General features: G+C 37.4%; 1 protein-coding gene across 1 annotated transcript in view; it reads left to right on the top strand.

Annotated features, from left to right (window-relative positions):
* Window positions 1–16,059, top strand: part of VPS35L (VPS35 endosomal protein sorting factor like) — a 46,296-nt gene that overhangs the window by 6,640 nt on the left and 23,597 nt on the right. The window contains exons 8-22 of the mRNA XM_041462494.1: window positions 2,968–3,052; window positions 4,034–4,093; window positions 5,921–6,017; window positions 6,422–6,469; window positions 7,465–7,558; window positions 8,062–8,139; window positions 8,513–8,635; window positions 9,311–9,357; window positions 11,420–11,531; window positions 11,740–11,856; window positions 12,199–12,252; window positions 12,657–12,737; window positions 13,571–13,633; window positions 14,692–14,777; window positions 15,778–15,858. Coding sequence (XP_041318428.1) covers window positions 2,968–3,052; window positions 4,034–4,093; window positions 5,921–6,017; window positions 6,422–6,469; window positions 7,465–7,558; window positions 8,062–8,139; window positions 8,513–8,635; window positions 9,311–9,357; window positions 11,420–11,531; window positions 11,740–11,856; window positions 12,199–12,252; window positions 12,657–12,737; window positions 13,571–13,633; window positions 14,692–14,777; window positions 15,778–15,858 — 1,226 coding nt within the window. The remainder of the gene's footprint in view (window positions 1–2,967; window positions 3,053–4,033; window positions 4,094–5,920; window positions 6,018–6,421; window positions 6,470–7,464; window positions 7,559–8,061; window positions 8,140–8,512; window positions 8,636–9,310; window positions 9,358–11,419; window positions 11,532–11,739; window positions 11,857–12,198; window positions 12,253–12,656; window positions 12,738–13,570; window positions 13,634–14,691; window positions 14,778–15,777; window positions 15,859–16,059) is intronic.

The raw sequence follows: 16,059 nt of genomic DNA, 5'->3' as shown, positions 1-16,059 counted from the left end.
TCAGCTTTGTTGTTACATATTGGTTTTGACTAGGTCATGTGGGTTGGAATTCTCAATAGTCACCAAATGACAGATGTGGAAATTTTACCTGCTTAAGGGTAGTTAGAACAAATAGCATGTAGTGATAATCAGCTCTTTATAGGACATGTAATTTCCTTTCCTGTCCTCTTCTGCTTCAGCCTCTTGCTCCCTACAAATGATACCAGATGGCTTTTTGAACATCAGCATTTTACCCATCAAAACTTAGTAGGGCAATTAAATAAAGGGATTTAGGACCTTAGCAAGCTACCAAAAACAGCCCCAGATTTTTAAAATTGTGTGTATGGGGTTTGTTTTTGTTTGTTGAGAACTTGTCCGTGGTCTTCCTTTGGGTCATTTGGGGCAATGTGCTTTGAGGAGGGCATGGGGAAATAGGACAGTTAAATGCTCTTTTGTTTGGCTTGGCCTTTAAAAAAAGCCAGAGGCAGAGTGCAGCAGAGGACAGATGAGATAATGACAGCCTTAAAAGCTGTAAAACTGATGTAATGCTCATAGTCATCCAGTGGGGTTATATAAAGTCAGGATTTTTTGGTCATTCTGGATACTCTTGTGAAAACTGCTTGAAGTAATTTTATCTTAAATTGTGGTAAAGACAAAAAAGGAAATGAAACATTAATGAAGTGAGATCAAACAATTATATGTGACCTAGGGTGACTAATGTACTATTGTAATACTATGAAATCAGCACTATTATTGTATTTAAAAAAAAAAAATCCATATATAGGATTGTGAAGTGTGACTATGGTCTTTGGATGAGAAGAAAAGCAGCAGGGATGTATTGTACTTAGAGTGCTTTGTGTGAAATATATTATATATATATATATATGTGTGTGTGTGATAATGCAGTGATAATCTATGCATTGATACTTCCATATGTTCTTTTGCAACTGGTTCACAAACAATTTTGAAATAATACAATTTCTAACAGGGGATCCAATGCTTCCTTTTAGGAAAGTGGTACCAAAGCTGAATGTGTTTATCTCTGCTCAAGTGTTGTTCACATAGCACTTAATGCTGCAGATGCTCATCACTAATTGAAAGACTGCCTAAGAATGAAATAGGTGCTTGTGTAATTAATGAATTTAAAATTTTCATGAAGGATAAAATAAAGCAGGATAGGGTAGAACCCTCACTGAACTTAACTTGTTGAACTTCTTCCTGCAGAGTGCTGTATCCTCTGAGAGAGCTGAGCAGTTCTCTTGGCATCAGGCTGTAGTTTTATACGTAGTCTGTCATTATTATTACAGACTGGTTACTATGCAGTAGGAGGAGTTTGGCTTCTGGTTAGTAAAATTTCTACACCAAAAAGGTTTTCAATCACTGGACCAGTCTGCCCAGGGCAGTGGTGGCATCACCCTCCTTGGAGGTATTTAAAGGATGTGTAGATGTGGCACTTGGGATATTTTTTATTGGTGATCTTGGTAGGGATGGTTTAAAGGTTAGACTCAACAGTCTTGAAGGTCTTTTCCAACCTAAGCAATTCTATGATTCTGTGATTTCCCAAGTGGCTTTTTGCAAGATACTTTACTTGTCAAGATGGAGTATGCTAAGCTACTTAGAATAAGCTGAACTAATATGATTGTGTGTGAGCTCTAAGAAAAGTGGTACTCAAGTGTTTATGCTGTGTGTAGGCCCTAAACAGCTACTGAGTTACCTTCCTTTGAAGGTGACTGACCACACAGCAGGCAAGATTCTGCTTTGGTTGTAGGATGTAAATGCTCTCACCTGTCTTTCTGGTGCACTCTTCAAATTACCCTGATGAATAAAGCAAAAAGACTAAGTGTGCCACTTGTTTAAGCATGTTCAAATGTTGTGATTTCCTTTTTTAAATAGAGCAGTCTTGTGAGATGTTTGATTCCTTCCTGGATTTTTTAAATGTAACAAAAGTTTAAACTTTATTTATTCCACTGAGATTGAAGAACTGTCTTCTGGTAAAGGAGAGAGAAAGGATGGAGCTCATAGAAAATATTGTCAGTCTTAGGGCCAGAGGGTACATTTGGCTTAAGCAAGGAAGAGGTGGATTTCTCTCCCCAGTCAGTCATTCACCTGTCTTCTTTTGGTAGAGGCTGGTTTGTTTTTTTTTTTGTTTTTTTTTGGTTTTTTTTTTTTTGTTTTTTTTTTTTTTTTTTGTGAGTAACCTTCTTCCAAAGTTTTTGACTCCGGTTTAATCTTGGACACCAAAGTATAGCTTAATTAAGTATGTTAGAAATGTCTTCATTGCTCAGTGTGTATTTTGGATTCATACAATCAATGGATATGGTCCTTCCTGGCCTGAACACCCAATGAGAGTAGTACTAAGTGGGTAATACATTTTCAAATGTGACTGTGTTCCAGCCATCACTGCAGCCAAATGCCATGATCAGGTTGTGTCCCAGTGGGTGGTGATTGATTACAGAGTCCTCCCTGGAGCTGACTGTGGCTCAGTCTGTTTCCAGAAAGTTTGAACTAGTTATGTGAGCTGCAAGAATGCATTGGAAAGCTCATTAACTACACTTTTAAAATTGTTTCTTAATGTAATCTATATTACATTTTCTGTTTGATATGGATGCTTAGAGAGATGGTGAAAAAGTGAACAGTGTCCTTAAAAAAACTGATTTTAGAGAAGAAGTGCTTTTTAATGCTTTGTCGGGAGAGAATTTGTCTTGTCTGAACAAAAGCACAGATCTTCAGGTCAGCTGAAACTCTGCATTGTAGATTACCCTGTAAAAGGGAAAACCAGGTCTGTGTAGCTCTGGAAATGAAGAATAACCTGAAAATTACAATAAGCACCATGATCTGTTATGTTAGATGTCCTTGTGCCTTTGGCTTCATAGTTCATGTTGGTCCTTTCCACCTGTGGATATTCATCCATTCCAGCTTTTCTGGAGTAAAAACATAAACTTGTGTTGGCCTCTAAAAATGTTTCTTTGTTTTTTTTTCTCCTTCTAGTGTTCTAAGCTTCTTTCAGACACAACAGTAATCCAGTTTTATCCAAGCAAATTTGTTTTAATTACAGATATCCTTGATACTTTTGGTAAGTATCTACTCTGCCAGTGTTACTACACAAACGTTAATAAGATTATTTTTTTGTAATGTTAGAAAGTATCAAATTATCAAAGTTATCCAAAAAGGCCTGAAATGACTTTTAGTTGTAACATGGAATATTTCCAGCATAAACATTTGGGCACTGGTGGTAAACATGGTATATAATTGTAAATAATCTCCTAAGAGCAAAGTCCTTAAGAGAAAAACATTTCATTTTGTGGTTCTGTGCTTTATGTATTAGTGAATATCTAGAACAAAATGTTAGGAAAAGTCATGATCTCTGCATTTTGAAATTAAAAACATGCTGTCATTATAAAAATATTTTGGATTTTAGCACCCTTTTGTCTCAATATTCAAAATTATTTTTGTATTTTGAAGAATAGAAGTCAGAAAGTTTTCTTTGGCTGAATAGGGACTATTAAATAATCAGAATGTAGTTATTGATTTTTTTAATATATTTTTTAATTTGTAAGTGAACTTGTCATCCACTTCATGTTGCTCTCTTATTTTTCTGCCATGTTATGAAAAATATTTACAATGGTTTTGAAAGTTGGAGTGTATTTTGGTGCCAGCAGGATATGCTACGACAGAGAACCAATTGTTCTTTCAGGTTGTGCTTCCTCTTTGTGCCCTTCCTACTTGCTGAAGGCTGCTAGAGATAACATAATATCCACACTCAGCAAAGTCAGGACAGCAGCTGTCCTTTCCTGGCCTGGGGGGAATCTGACCTGTGTGTTACCTCTGCACTTCAGGGAGCCAGAGATTGTTTTTGTAGTGTGAGAAGGGCTAAATCACACTGAACATTTCAGCCTCACTAGAGGGCAGCAAAATGTCAGTGTTCTAGGAAGTTTTTTCCACCTGATTTCATTGTATGTTGTGAAGGGAACTTTTGTACCAGCATTTTGTGTTTTACAGTTTGTTAATTTGTTTTGATTTTTTAAAAATTATTCTTTTTTTTTTTTTTAACCAGGCAAACTGGTGTATGAAAGAATTCTGTCAATGTGTGTGGATAACAGAGTCTCTCTGCCAGGTAACTTGTGTTTGTTTCTACTGTGCTCCAGAAAAAAATCATGTCCAGCCTTGAGGGAGGTTAAATAGGGGACCACTGCTACTCTATTTCCTATAGAAAAGGTTCTGATTTGAATCTAGTAGCTTTTAGTTTTTAACAGAGTAAAATCCATTGCTTGCAGCTTCCACTGTTTACAGTGTTCATGCAAAATTACATTTTTATTGTGAAGGCTATACCTAAGATATAGTAAAGTGTGCTGCTTGTGGCTCTGCTGTTACTAAATGTCAACTGGGTCTTCCTGAGACTTGGAATCACAAAGAATTGAGTAAGTTCTCTAATACAGAGTTTGTTAGGGGGAGAGAGAATTAAGCCAAATGAGATGAAGGAAGATTTTTTTTTCTCTTTTTTGTCTTAGCATCTGCTCTCTTCTGAAAGTACTACAGTTTAGTAGGCTTAAAGTTAATGGTAGAAATGTAGCAAAGCTGAGAGTCTCAGTTTTTGGTAAATAGATGTTTTTGTTGCTACACTGGAAGCTTGATAGTTTTGCTGTAATAAAAGAAGAATTTTGGCAGTAGCAGCAGGCTGCTTCTAGCATAATCTTTCTAACTTGGGCCCTTTTTCTTTTTTCAGTTGAAGTTCCAACACAATGTAAAAATCTAATTTGACATTGCAGGTGAAAGAACCTCTTTAGCAAGACATTGAAAGATTCTATGGAAAACACTTTCTGTGGAAAGGCATTTCCTTGCAATTTGGAGTGCATTAAATGCACATCCTTGCAAGACGAAACATTCTGTATTTGGCAGTGGAGCAGTACCATTAGTTTGCAGTTAAATCCATAAACCAGCAAATACTGAAATTTGAAATGAACCTAGAGAAAGTAGTTAAGATGAATGTGGTTGTTGCAGATCTGACCAACTGCCCTCACAAACATTCCTGAAGGCAGGCAGTTCCCCCAGCACGTCAGGATGTCTGGGCACAGTTACCTCTGTTCTGGGGAGCTGAGCTCCTGCTGCAGCTGTGCAGCTGCCAGAGGCATTGCTGCTGGGAACTTCCCAAGCAGCTCTGAAAGTGGGAGGGAGAAGGAAAATCTGTGCTGTGCTGACTGTGCCTGTGAACCTTTGGGGATTTCAGGCCCAGCCTCTGAGCTTGTCCCTTGGGAACCAAGTGAAACCAAGTTCAATGAGAACTCCTGACGTTCTAGATGAGAAAGATGCTGACTGAGTGCAGGAGGTTCTGACCATGTGGCTTCTCTTATGTTGGAAATTGGAAACTTTTTTGTGGAGCTTCTCACCTCCTGGAGGCAGTGGTGTTTTAATTGGTTTCAGAAGGAGTTTGTAAGAGGATGTGTTCAGGGTACAGACACAAGGTTTCTGTCCATATTAAGTATTTCCTACTTCTTGCAATAGTATTATTTAAAATTTATTTTAGCCTTTTAAAATAACTTTTAAAACTACTTGGGTGCTTAAATCTCTTTTGTATGCTCTCTAGTCATTATAGATTTGTATACACGTGTTTGTTATAGATTCTCTCTGTTTTCTTTTTTTCACAATTTCTGATTTTGGAAGAGGTGAGGCACAGCTTGGATTTGTCAGTAGCAGCTCTGAGATGAGCTCCAAGTACATGAATTCAGGTTCTGAAATGTTATTTACTACAAGATTGTTACCTTTTCTTGTTACGTTCTCAGCTCTGACTGCTGCTCAAGAGAGTTGAGAAGCAAATGTCTTGCCTAGTTTGTTGTTGTGCACCAATTTCTTGATGAATGGAAAGAGAATACAGTTTTAAACCTAACACGAAAAGTAACTTGTTTCCAGAAAGAATGTAACTATTTCTCGGTTGTTTTTTTCCCAGATAACTTTTCTCCAGAGAGTGTTAACGATACAGCTAAAGAAACTTGTTTAAACTGGTTTTTCAAGATTGCTTCAATCAGAGAACTCATTCCCAGATTGTATCCTTGTCAAAGGAGACCCTCACAGTGTGTCTGCAGGTTTTTTGTAGATTTTCCCAAAAGTGAATGTGTTTGTTTCAATAAAACCCACAGGATCTGCTGTTTATAATGGCTTTGTTTTGTTTGTTTCAGGCTGTATGTTTTGAATGTACTTTTGAGTCATGTTTCATAGTAAACTGAATGCTTAATTATTGGCTCTGAGCAGTTTGGCAGTGACAGAGATGATGCACGAAAAATTTTGAAACAGAATCTTGTGGATAAATTGTAAAAATCAGCAAAGTGTAGTGACATTAATTACAGAAGGCCTTAAAATAGTTTGGTCAATATCCATTTGGTATATGTTTGCTTATGGTTTTGCAGTGGTGTGAATCTTAGTTTTGTTCCTTAACTTGGCTTCAATGTAGTTACGTGGAAGCAGCAATACTGAAGTGCAATAAGTTCCTGTCCAAAACGTAAGAATAATGTTAATGGGAAGGAAGTGAATGGGCAAACTTAGGAACTAATTAAATGAATTAAGCACGAGAGGTCTGTGATTAGGGGTGGGTAGGGTCTTAGTAGAACTGAGAAGAAGCAGTACAGGGAGGTTTTGGAGTTTTTAATGAGAATACCATGAAAAAATTAAAGGTGAACTGTAATACACTTTGAAATATGGCAGTGCTCTCAGTTTTCAAACACAAATGTGACATCAGGTGTCCCAAATCCCAGTGCAAATTGAAAAGCAGTAGTACCTTCTGGGGATGGAGGGGAAGGAAGATTGTTGACATGAGGAGTGTGGGAAAAAGACAGGATAGAAAACTGAAAGGAAAATATTGATATCATACTGGGAGAGACAGAGGAGGAGAAATAATTTAGGAGCAATGAACCACTATCTGTTGAAAACTTTGGTATAAGTTTAATGTTTTGCCACACAGTGCCAGCTGCTGAGCAGAAAATGTTCCTTCTCTTGTAATTGTCCTTCTTCAGTTATATTTTGAAATGATGTTGGAAGCCAAATTGCTACTACAGTGACAACTTTATTATCCCTAAAAAGCAGTTCTTTTACTGGAATTAGTGGGCCTCATATTCAGTCTCTATCAAAAAGGACCTGTGGGCAAATGAGATGTGGAAGGAGTTCTGCCAGTTCTGCTTTAAGGGTAACCTTTCCTTACACTGAGTTACACTGAGTTACAGCTTTTCCATAACTCTCCTGTTCTTGAAGCTGGAGGAGGAGTTCTTTAGTTTTATTTGTTTTGTTGTGAATAGCAAATACTGTAATTTGAATGTAGCATATGTATTACTGTAGACAGAAATTTTACTTGTGAAATAAGTTTTTGTGCTAGTATCCTTTTAGATATTTCTATAACTCGTGCTCAATTGTTAGTCTGCAAGGCAGCTACTGAAGTTATCTGTAGGTGATAGAATTCTGTTATTGACTGTTGAAGCTCATTTTCATTTCTGATAAAAACAGGGGCATTTCGGAATGTCTCCCACGGTTAACAGCTATGATTAGAGGAATTGGAGATCCACTGGTTGCAGTCTATGCCAGAGCATACCTTTGCAGGGTAGGCTGTCATTTACCTCCTCTGATCTGTACCAAAGATTTACTGCAGCTGTGCTGCCACTGCTTCAAGGAGCTACCACTTTTATCTCAAGTAGTCAGCAGCCTGTCTCTTCCTTTCAACAAACAACAACAAAAAAAGATTTCTCTTCTGTTTTACAAATGGGGAATCTCTCTTCAAGTGTTTGTAATAAGTAAGAATCATTTTCTGTGCTGCTGTAGGCTGCTGCAGTGCACTGGAGTAGATACTGATTTCCTCAGTGCTTACAGATGCTTGGAGCTGATGTTAGGATCATGTTTAAGAACAGCTGTAACTGCCTCAGGGTGGTTGTTAGTGGACATGACTGTGATAGTAAGCAAGGAAATAATCAGTCAAAAGCATGTGATTCAATGCTGTTTGTTGATTTGTTGTGTGTGACTTGGGTGTATTCCTTCAGCAAATGCATTTTCATCTCACTCTGAAGGAGAATTGATAGATGCCAATAAAATCTTTTTCTTTTAATACAGGTTGGGATGGAAGTGGCACCACAACTCAAAGAAAGCCTGAATAAAAACTTTTTTGACTTTCTCCTAACATTTAAACAAGTAAGCAAATAAGTGTTTTATTTGCAAAATCAGATAAATACACTCCTTAATCAAACTGCCACATACTTAAAAAAAATTTTAGTAGTTCTCAAATCTAGATTTAGGGGTGATCCTCTGTCCAGATATAGTATGGGAAATTTTACATATATTCTGGTAAGTTGAAACTGCTCTATTCAGCATGTTTCCAGACTTGAATAATATATGTTAGGAGTTTGATATTTTTCCCCCAGCTTGCAAGGAATGCTTCAGAATATCTGTACCTTTGTGCTATCATCTGTTTAATTTGAATTCCCATACAAACTTTAACCAGTTTATCATATCTCCCATTTAATATCTCTTCACAGCAACATATTTTTGTCTCTTATTTCAACAGATCCATGGGGATACAGTTCAGAACCAGCTGGTGGTGCAGTGTGTGGAGATCCCTTTGTATTTGACCCTATATTCTCCTGCTATAGACTGGATTTTACAGTGTATTGCATACCATGCTCCAGATGTAAGTGAACCTGGTAATGCTCAATGCTAAAGTTGTGGTGAAGGGTTAATTTAAGAGTTACTAAAAAACAACCCCTCAGTCAGTTGTTACATGAGTGTGAAGGCAAGTAAAAAGGGCCTACTTAGGACTGTCTGATGCTCTCTTCTGTACAGGAAGAATGTTTGCTTCCACAAAGCTCAAGTGTGACCATTTCAAGTTCATAGGCCGTATTCCTGTTTGTTTCTTGCTGTCCTTTAGTTTAATCTTTATTTGCTGAATCCATCCTTTTCTTCTGTCATACAGATACACAAATGATTTGACTAAACTGTAGCTTAACAGTGAACAGGCTGTTTTAATCTCTGTCAGTCTGGCAGAGTTTTCACCTCTCCTGCCAGAGATAACTGACCTGGCTGGCAAATAGTGATTACCTGGAGTAATGGCATGGATGAAGGATTGCATATTTGACTTCCATAAAATGGTGGTTTTGATTGAAATGCCACTATACCTGTTCCAGAAAATGTTTTATGTTTAGCTACACCATTGTTTTCTTGTGCTGCAAATACAGGGTAAAACAGGACTATGGGAATGTATTGGAAAGGTAATTAAAACAGCTTTTAGTAGATTTCAGTACAGTAAATAAAGCTGAATATATTTGCAAAGTCTCAATTCACTAATTTTAATAAATAATTGTTCCAGGTTCTGCTTACTGAGATGATGGAGAGATGCAAAAAGTTGGGGAACAAGTAAGTGTTGCAGAGTGTAGAAGACAGGAGTCTGTAACAAGTACCCCTGAGTCCCTGCAATAATGTTCTCTCTTCCTCTTTTGGAAACAGTTTGGATGCACAGTGCAGCTTTCATTCTCCCAGTAGCTTACTAAATCATGATTGTGAACATCTCTTTTCCAGAGATGAATTCTAAAATATGGTAGATTACTTGTCAAGCTAAAGTTAATTAGTTTAACTTGATTGCTGCATTCTGGTTCCTAAGCCAAAGTCTAGGACATCTAATGTGTTCTCCCTTAGCCATGTCTCTGATGCCTGGTTTTGCTTCACTTTTTTGGGTTTTCCTTCCCTTCTTTCCCCCTGTCTTCCACTGGCTACAGTCAGGCCATACATGCATTCAGCAAGGGAAGTTGTAAAGCTGCTGGCAACCTTTGGAAGGTGGTAATACTTAGGGATTTGCTTTTTTCAACATTAAAATCAGTATCTCAAACGTCTGCTAGAAGTCTTTGTGCAGGGTAGTCGTGTTCAGGAAGATGGTTTGGTCTGAAAGTTGGATATACTGACTGGCTTTTGTGAATGCCATCTGGCCTGCTCATGGGCTCCTCTCTGTGCATTTTATTGGGTAGCTTGGCTGAGTTCTGTGAAAGTTTTCAGCTATTTTTTTTTAATGTGCTTTGCACAGTCCAGTTCTGCAGCAGCTGAGGAACTAAAATATGTTAAGCACTTAACTGAGGAATGCCAGCATTCTGTGACTGAGCTAAGGACTGCAGGGAAAGCATGATTTAAAAAATGTGCTGTGAAAGTGGTATTGTATCAGTGGGTATAGAACAGACAAAAATAATTTACATTCTCTGATGTACAAATTGTTTTGAATAGGTATTTAATTGTTTTGTGGAACTTATTTTCAAATCAACTTTCAGCATTTTTCAGTGTAAGGATGGGCTCCTCCTCTTTGTTCCTGTTTCCTCTTTGAAGGAAGGATGAAGTGTTGAGTATAATGAGGTTTTTTTTTTGAAAGAAATGTTTTTGGGACATGTCTTTTTTATTGGGAAGTTGAGTAATCCAGTTTAAAACAGTAGTGTAGTCTTCTTTCAAAGTGGAGTTCTGTGTATTTGTGTCTTCTCATGGCTGTCAAGATACTACAAAGCAAAAGGCATCAGTGTATAAATCTTGAAATAATCTCAATATGTTCCATGAGCTACTTTGCAGCCATCTAAGTGAAAAGGGACAGCCTTGTCTCTATATTGCAAAGCACAGACCTAATGACCTGGAAGTGCTTGTCTAATGATAAAATGCAAATTCCAGTCAAGTTGGGATGGGACCACTAAGGCTTAGGCAGAAACACAGAAGCTGCTGGGTTATTTTAAGCACTTCACAGAATTTCCCTCAAGGTAAGCTGCCCTGTATTCAAACTGTCTGTTTCAGACTAGTGAAGGGCACAGTGTTTTATGAGGCAGCTTCTTGAGCTAACTGATGGCTGAGGAAACTGATATTACAGTGATGCAGTGAGTTCACTCTTCCATTGTGGCTTTGGCTTGATAGTAACACAAATACCTGTCTGAGTGGTTAATCAGAAATGTCTAAATATGTCATTGCCAGTTTTCACATGACCATGACTGGGTCATTTTAATCCTATCAGTGCAGCTGCTAGAAATGTGGCTTTTATAATGCATATATAATTAATTAAGAAAAATGTCAATAGGGGTTTGCCCTCCCTTAGTATTCTTCTGAACTGTAGTTAAACAGAGAGTAAGTTTCTAAATGTCAGCTGCTCCTGATTTCCTTGATATTTCTAAATGATGGCTTCAAAAACACCTGTGTGGAAGAAGTATTTTACAGGCTGGGTTACCTTTCCTTATCCGATGGCTTAATGTTTTCTTGTTTTGCTTATGCATCATTAATCCTCATCAAAACAAGCTCAATTTGTGTGAGGCTCTTTTTTTCCCTTATTATCTTTCTTTTCTTAAAATTTATGATAGATGCTGCCCAGTTGTTAGTCCAGGAAGTTCAGATTGATGTAAATGCAGGTACTATTAAGTTTGAGCTGCTGTTGATCTGTATTGCTCTGTGTTGTTCATTGCAGTGCTTTGCTGCTGAATTCAGTCATGTCGGCGTTCAGAGCAGAGTTTATTGCTGCAAGATCAATGGACTTCATTGGCATGATTAAAGAGTGTGATGAGTCTGGATTCCCAAAGGTAACATTTTCTATCTAATTTGTACCAATTCCTTTCCTTTGACAGAGGTCTTTATGCTCTTAGTTGCCTACATAACTTGTGTGTCACTTGATTAAAATTATTCAAGTGTTTTGGTCTGAGAATCTTTCTGCACACTGTACCTGCCAGACCAGTCTTGGATGGACATGCATTGTCTGCTTTTAATTAAAAATTTCTCATTAACTGTCAGCATCTCCTCTTTCGCTCCCTGGGATTAAACTTGGCATTGGCTGATCCTCCTGAAAATGATCGCCTTCAAATATTAAACGAAGCCTGGAAGGTTATAACAAAGCTGAAGAACCCACAGGTGAGTTACTGTCCATTCTGTTTCACTATTGACTCTGTGTTTAGAGCAAAGTTGTAGCCAGTTGTTCAGGCATGACATTGTTTACCTTTTCTAAATACACACAGTTGCAAAATAATAAGTAATGGCTGTAATATCTTTGGATCATCCCTGCTTTCTTAGCTCTGCTGATGCATAACTTAATTTTACATAACATTATTACCCAAATGCAGCTTTTGAGTTCTAGATCTTTAGGTCTGCAAGAATCATACCTCAGAAGTTAATTCTTTCAAGTGTCATTTTTGCAAGTGTATTTCTCACAGTCTCCTGCAAATATTGGTAGTCATGAGACACATGTATTTCTAGGATTATATCAACTGTGCTGAAGTGTGGGTGGAGTATACCTGCAGACATTTTACGGTAGGTGGAAATTACTTTGTTTCCTTTGAATTTTTCTGATACAGACTACGTGGCTGTGCTGGCAGTCTGGTATTAAAGATGAAAAGGCTTTGACTATTCACTATAAATGCGTAAGAATGAAAAAATGTGTTTTCTTTCATGGAAGATGAATGGGGACAAAAGATGCAGCTTTGAAGCTTTCCTACCCCACAGCACTGAGCATTTCTTATCCTTTTGTTTTAATGGCAGATGGGTCAGTTTAAGTAAGGATTTACTGGAGCTATGGTTAAAGTTCCTGGCTTAATTAGAGCGCTGTAAAAAGCTGATGCTTTGGCAAATGGAAATAAATTATGTTACTCAGCTGGTGTTTAGTGACTTGATTTATGTGCCAATTTCATTTTGTAACCTTGTTTTTTGGTGCACAGAAGCGAGAGGTCAATACGGTTCTGGCTGATGTTATCAAACACATGACTCCTGATCGAGCATTTGAAGATGCTTACCCACAGGTAAAGAGTTTATTTTGACAAATCTCTAAAAATCTCATGTGCATTTTCTTAGGTGGAATCAATTCTTAAACATTACTGATAACTTTTATAACAAAACAATTATTTTTAAACACTAGTTTCAAATTGGGAAGCCTCTTGGAACACTGTAATGCTGTGATTTATTCCTCCTTTCTTTCCATGCACATCAGTCTTTTAATTCTGAGAAATGCTAAACTTGAATGATTTATGTATTTAGAAGTAGCAAGAGTTAACTCCTACATCAGCAGTGGTGTTTGCTGAAGGAAATTAGCAATCATGATAGGCTGTTTAAACAGAAGTAAACCATAAAATAATCCATCTCTACTTGGCATTGTTAAGGCTTCAGTGAATTATTGTGTCCAGTTCTTGACTGAATGCCAAATGAGATATGGATTAGTTGGTTACTTGGAGGGTAGAAAAAGTGCCTACAAAAGAAGGTTTAACAAACTGGTTTGAGTTTTCTTTCTTTATTTATTTGGCTGAGATTTTTAGTGCAGAGAGCTGGAGGACATGGAGACTCTAAAAAAAAGTGTTTAACTATGGAAGCGAAGAGCAAATAAAGCCTGGGCAGGCTGGCCAGTCTCTGTTCAATGTGGGTTCTGAAGGGTATGTAGGAAAAGTGTGGAGGAACAGCATAGCTATAGTTTGTCCCACTCTGGGGAAAGAGATTATGTTGGTGAGTGCTTGAAACATCTTTCAAAAGAGTCTTCTATGAATAACTAAAGAAGAATAATCTCTGGTGTGGATAGTCTTAATTGAATTCATATTACAATAATTTTCCCCTTTTTTAAACTTTTCCTTTTTCTCCCCTTTAGCTGCAGTCAATTATTCAGAAAGTTATTACCTATATCTATGACTTTGCTCTGCTTTTTTCAGTGGTAAGTGATATTCTCTTTAATACATTTTTAAGAACTGTTTGGCAGTTTTTCTGCAAGAGAATTTGCCTTGTCTGGGATATTTAGATTGTTTACAAGTTCACAGAATGCAAGGACTTTTTGTCATGTAGCTAAGTGCAGAAATATTTTGTGAGCTTTCTGTTGCTTACTACTTAAGTACTTATTATTCCATTTCCAGTTTTCTATACTTTTTTCATTAGGCTGTTAAATGCTCTAAGTTTGTTTGTTACTGTGGCATAAGTGACAGTGAATGGAAGATGAAATACCATTTATTTGTGTGTGTGTTAATGTAATTGCTGGTAGCTGTTTCTGTGTGATAATACATACTTACCATACCCTCTCATTGCACTTTCACTTGACATTGGAGCAAAGTGGAACTCAGGGAGGTCAGAGACTCTGTATGAGGTAGAAAAATAGAAACAAAGACAGCAAGTGTGTGTCACAGTACAGAAACCATTTAAAGTGAAACTTAAGACTGATGCTGTGGACTTGGGGTCAAGCCTTGTTCACAAATTGGTTAGATAATTCTGAAAAACTTACCCTCGCTATATTCTTGAGATGATACAGACATGAAGTATTTTAGTATGTTAAACGACCTAGACCCTTATTTTTTAAAGGAAATTGTATGTCTTATACCTTCTTAACTTGCTCTGGATAGATGTGAAATTGTTGATGATGTGTAGACTATTTTAATTGTATATAATATTTTACCTTTTTTTTCGTATAGATGTCTGAATTTGTGATGACCCTAAGCTGTTTGAAGCATATGATTGCTTTTAAAAATAAAGTGCAACATTTGATTCAAACAGTTCTGTATTTTGTGTTCCCTTCTGGCTCTCTGTGATCAATAAATTGATACATCTTTCAACCATCAGTCCTTTTCCATTAGTTCCACTTTTTCATCCTTGGAGATGAATTACTGTTTTCAAAACAGATGAACATAGTTTTACCTAAATTGCTGTGCTTATAAAACTTATCCAAAATAAGTGTGTTGCTTGTAACACACCTAATTTTACTTGTTTATGTATTTGTACTTTCAGGAGAAATTCTTGCCTTTTCTGGATATGTTCCAGAAGGAAAGTGTGAGAGTGGAGGTTTGCAAGTGCATTATGGAGTCTTTTATTAAGTAAGTGGAGACTGTTGAAGTGAAATGCACTCTGGAGGCTCTGAGAAACTTACTGAAAGATGGCTAGGGAAGAGGAGTCAGTATATTGGCTATTTAGTCTAAGAAGGTGTTCCAGGCTATGGGAAAGAAAAAAGAAAATGTGTCAATTTTGTTAATTTATTGATGGACTGTTTGACTGTTCACAAAGAAAGTTGAAGTAATTATATTAATGCTGACTTGCTGTGGATTAACAGAATAGTTGTTCTCTGAGCTCATTTTTTTTTTTGTGTTGCCTTAGTCAGTTTATGAAATTAATTTCACATTCCAGTTGCTGTGACAGCACAGAATACAGTATTGCTACAGTTGAAAATGAACTTAGAAAATGAAAATACATTCAACTGTTCTGAACGTTAAGCAGTCCTTTTCAAATAATTAAGAAGTTTCTTGAAACATTTTTCTCATTTCCACCTTCCCTTCAGGTATTTATATTCACTGTTGAGCCTCCCAAGCCTTCTCTCCCCTAGGGCACACGAGGCCAGCTCTCTTGGCTTTACTGCCAAGACATGAGAGATGCTGTGGCCCCTTAATCATCTTAGTGGAGCTGCACTGCACATGTGCCTGTGTACCTAAACCTGACACTGATCCTTCCTGCCTGTCCCTGAGTAGATGAGAAATTAGAATATATCTTGGTAAATCCAGGATGGTTTTATTTTGATGTTCTTAGATTGCCTCAGTGTATCACATGTCCAACTTACTGTGTCCCTTAAGGAATCAGAGTCTGTGGCTTGGCAATGCAGCTGTGTATTTTAAGATAATATTTCTTGGCTGGCATTTACTGGAATTCTACCCATATTAACCATGTGATCATTGATGTTCATTGGTTCACAAGTGAATTTAAAATTTGTGCAGTGTCATACGGTGCTGGTGATTGAAATGATGCATTAAATGGGTGTTATTCTATGAATTGTTTTCCATTTTGACAGAGCAGGATTTTTCATCATTTTTCTGACACCCTTTGCAGGCATCAGCAGGAGCCAACGAAGGATCCTGTTATACTCAACGCTCTCCTGCACGTCTGCAAGACCATGCACGATTCTGTGAAGTAAGAGGAACCTCTGCTGAGAGCTCTCGTTTATGCAGAGTGGGGCTGCCTGATGTGGTTTCGTGTTTCTGGGGCTGTTTGTTTCAAGGTGGATTAAGACATGAATCCAATTAGTGCTGAGGGAAGAGCTGTGCAGTGAAGTGGCAGCACGTCCCATTTGCTCTTTAATTACTGCTGTATTTTGAATACTGAAGCAGAATT

The sequence above is a fragment of the Pyrgilauda ruficollis genome, unplaced genomic scaffold (genome assembly GCF_017590135.1).
Source record: "Pyrgilauda ruficollis isolate IOZ18807 unplaced genomic scaffold, ASM1759013v1 scaffold16, whole genome shotgun sequence".
Lineage (NCBI taxonomy): Eukaryota > Metazoa > Chordata > Aves > Passeriformes > Passeridae > Pyrgilauda > Pyrgilauda ruficollis.
Note: the sequence above shows the minus strand (reverse complement) of the source record. Positions and strands in the feature narration are given on the sequence as shown.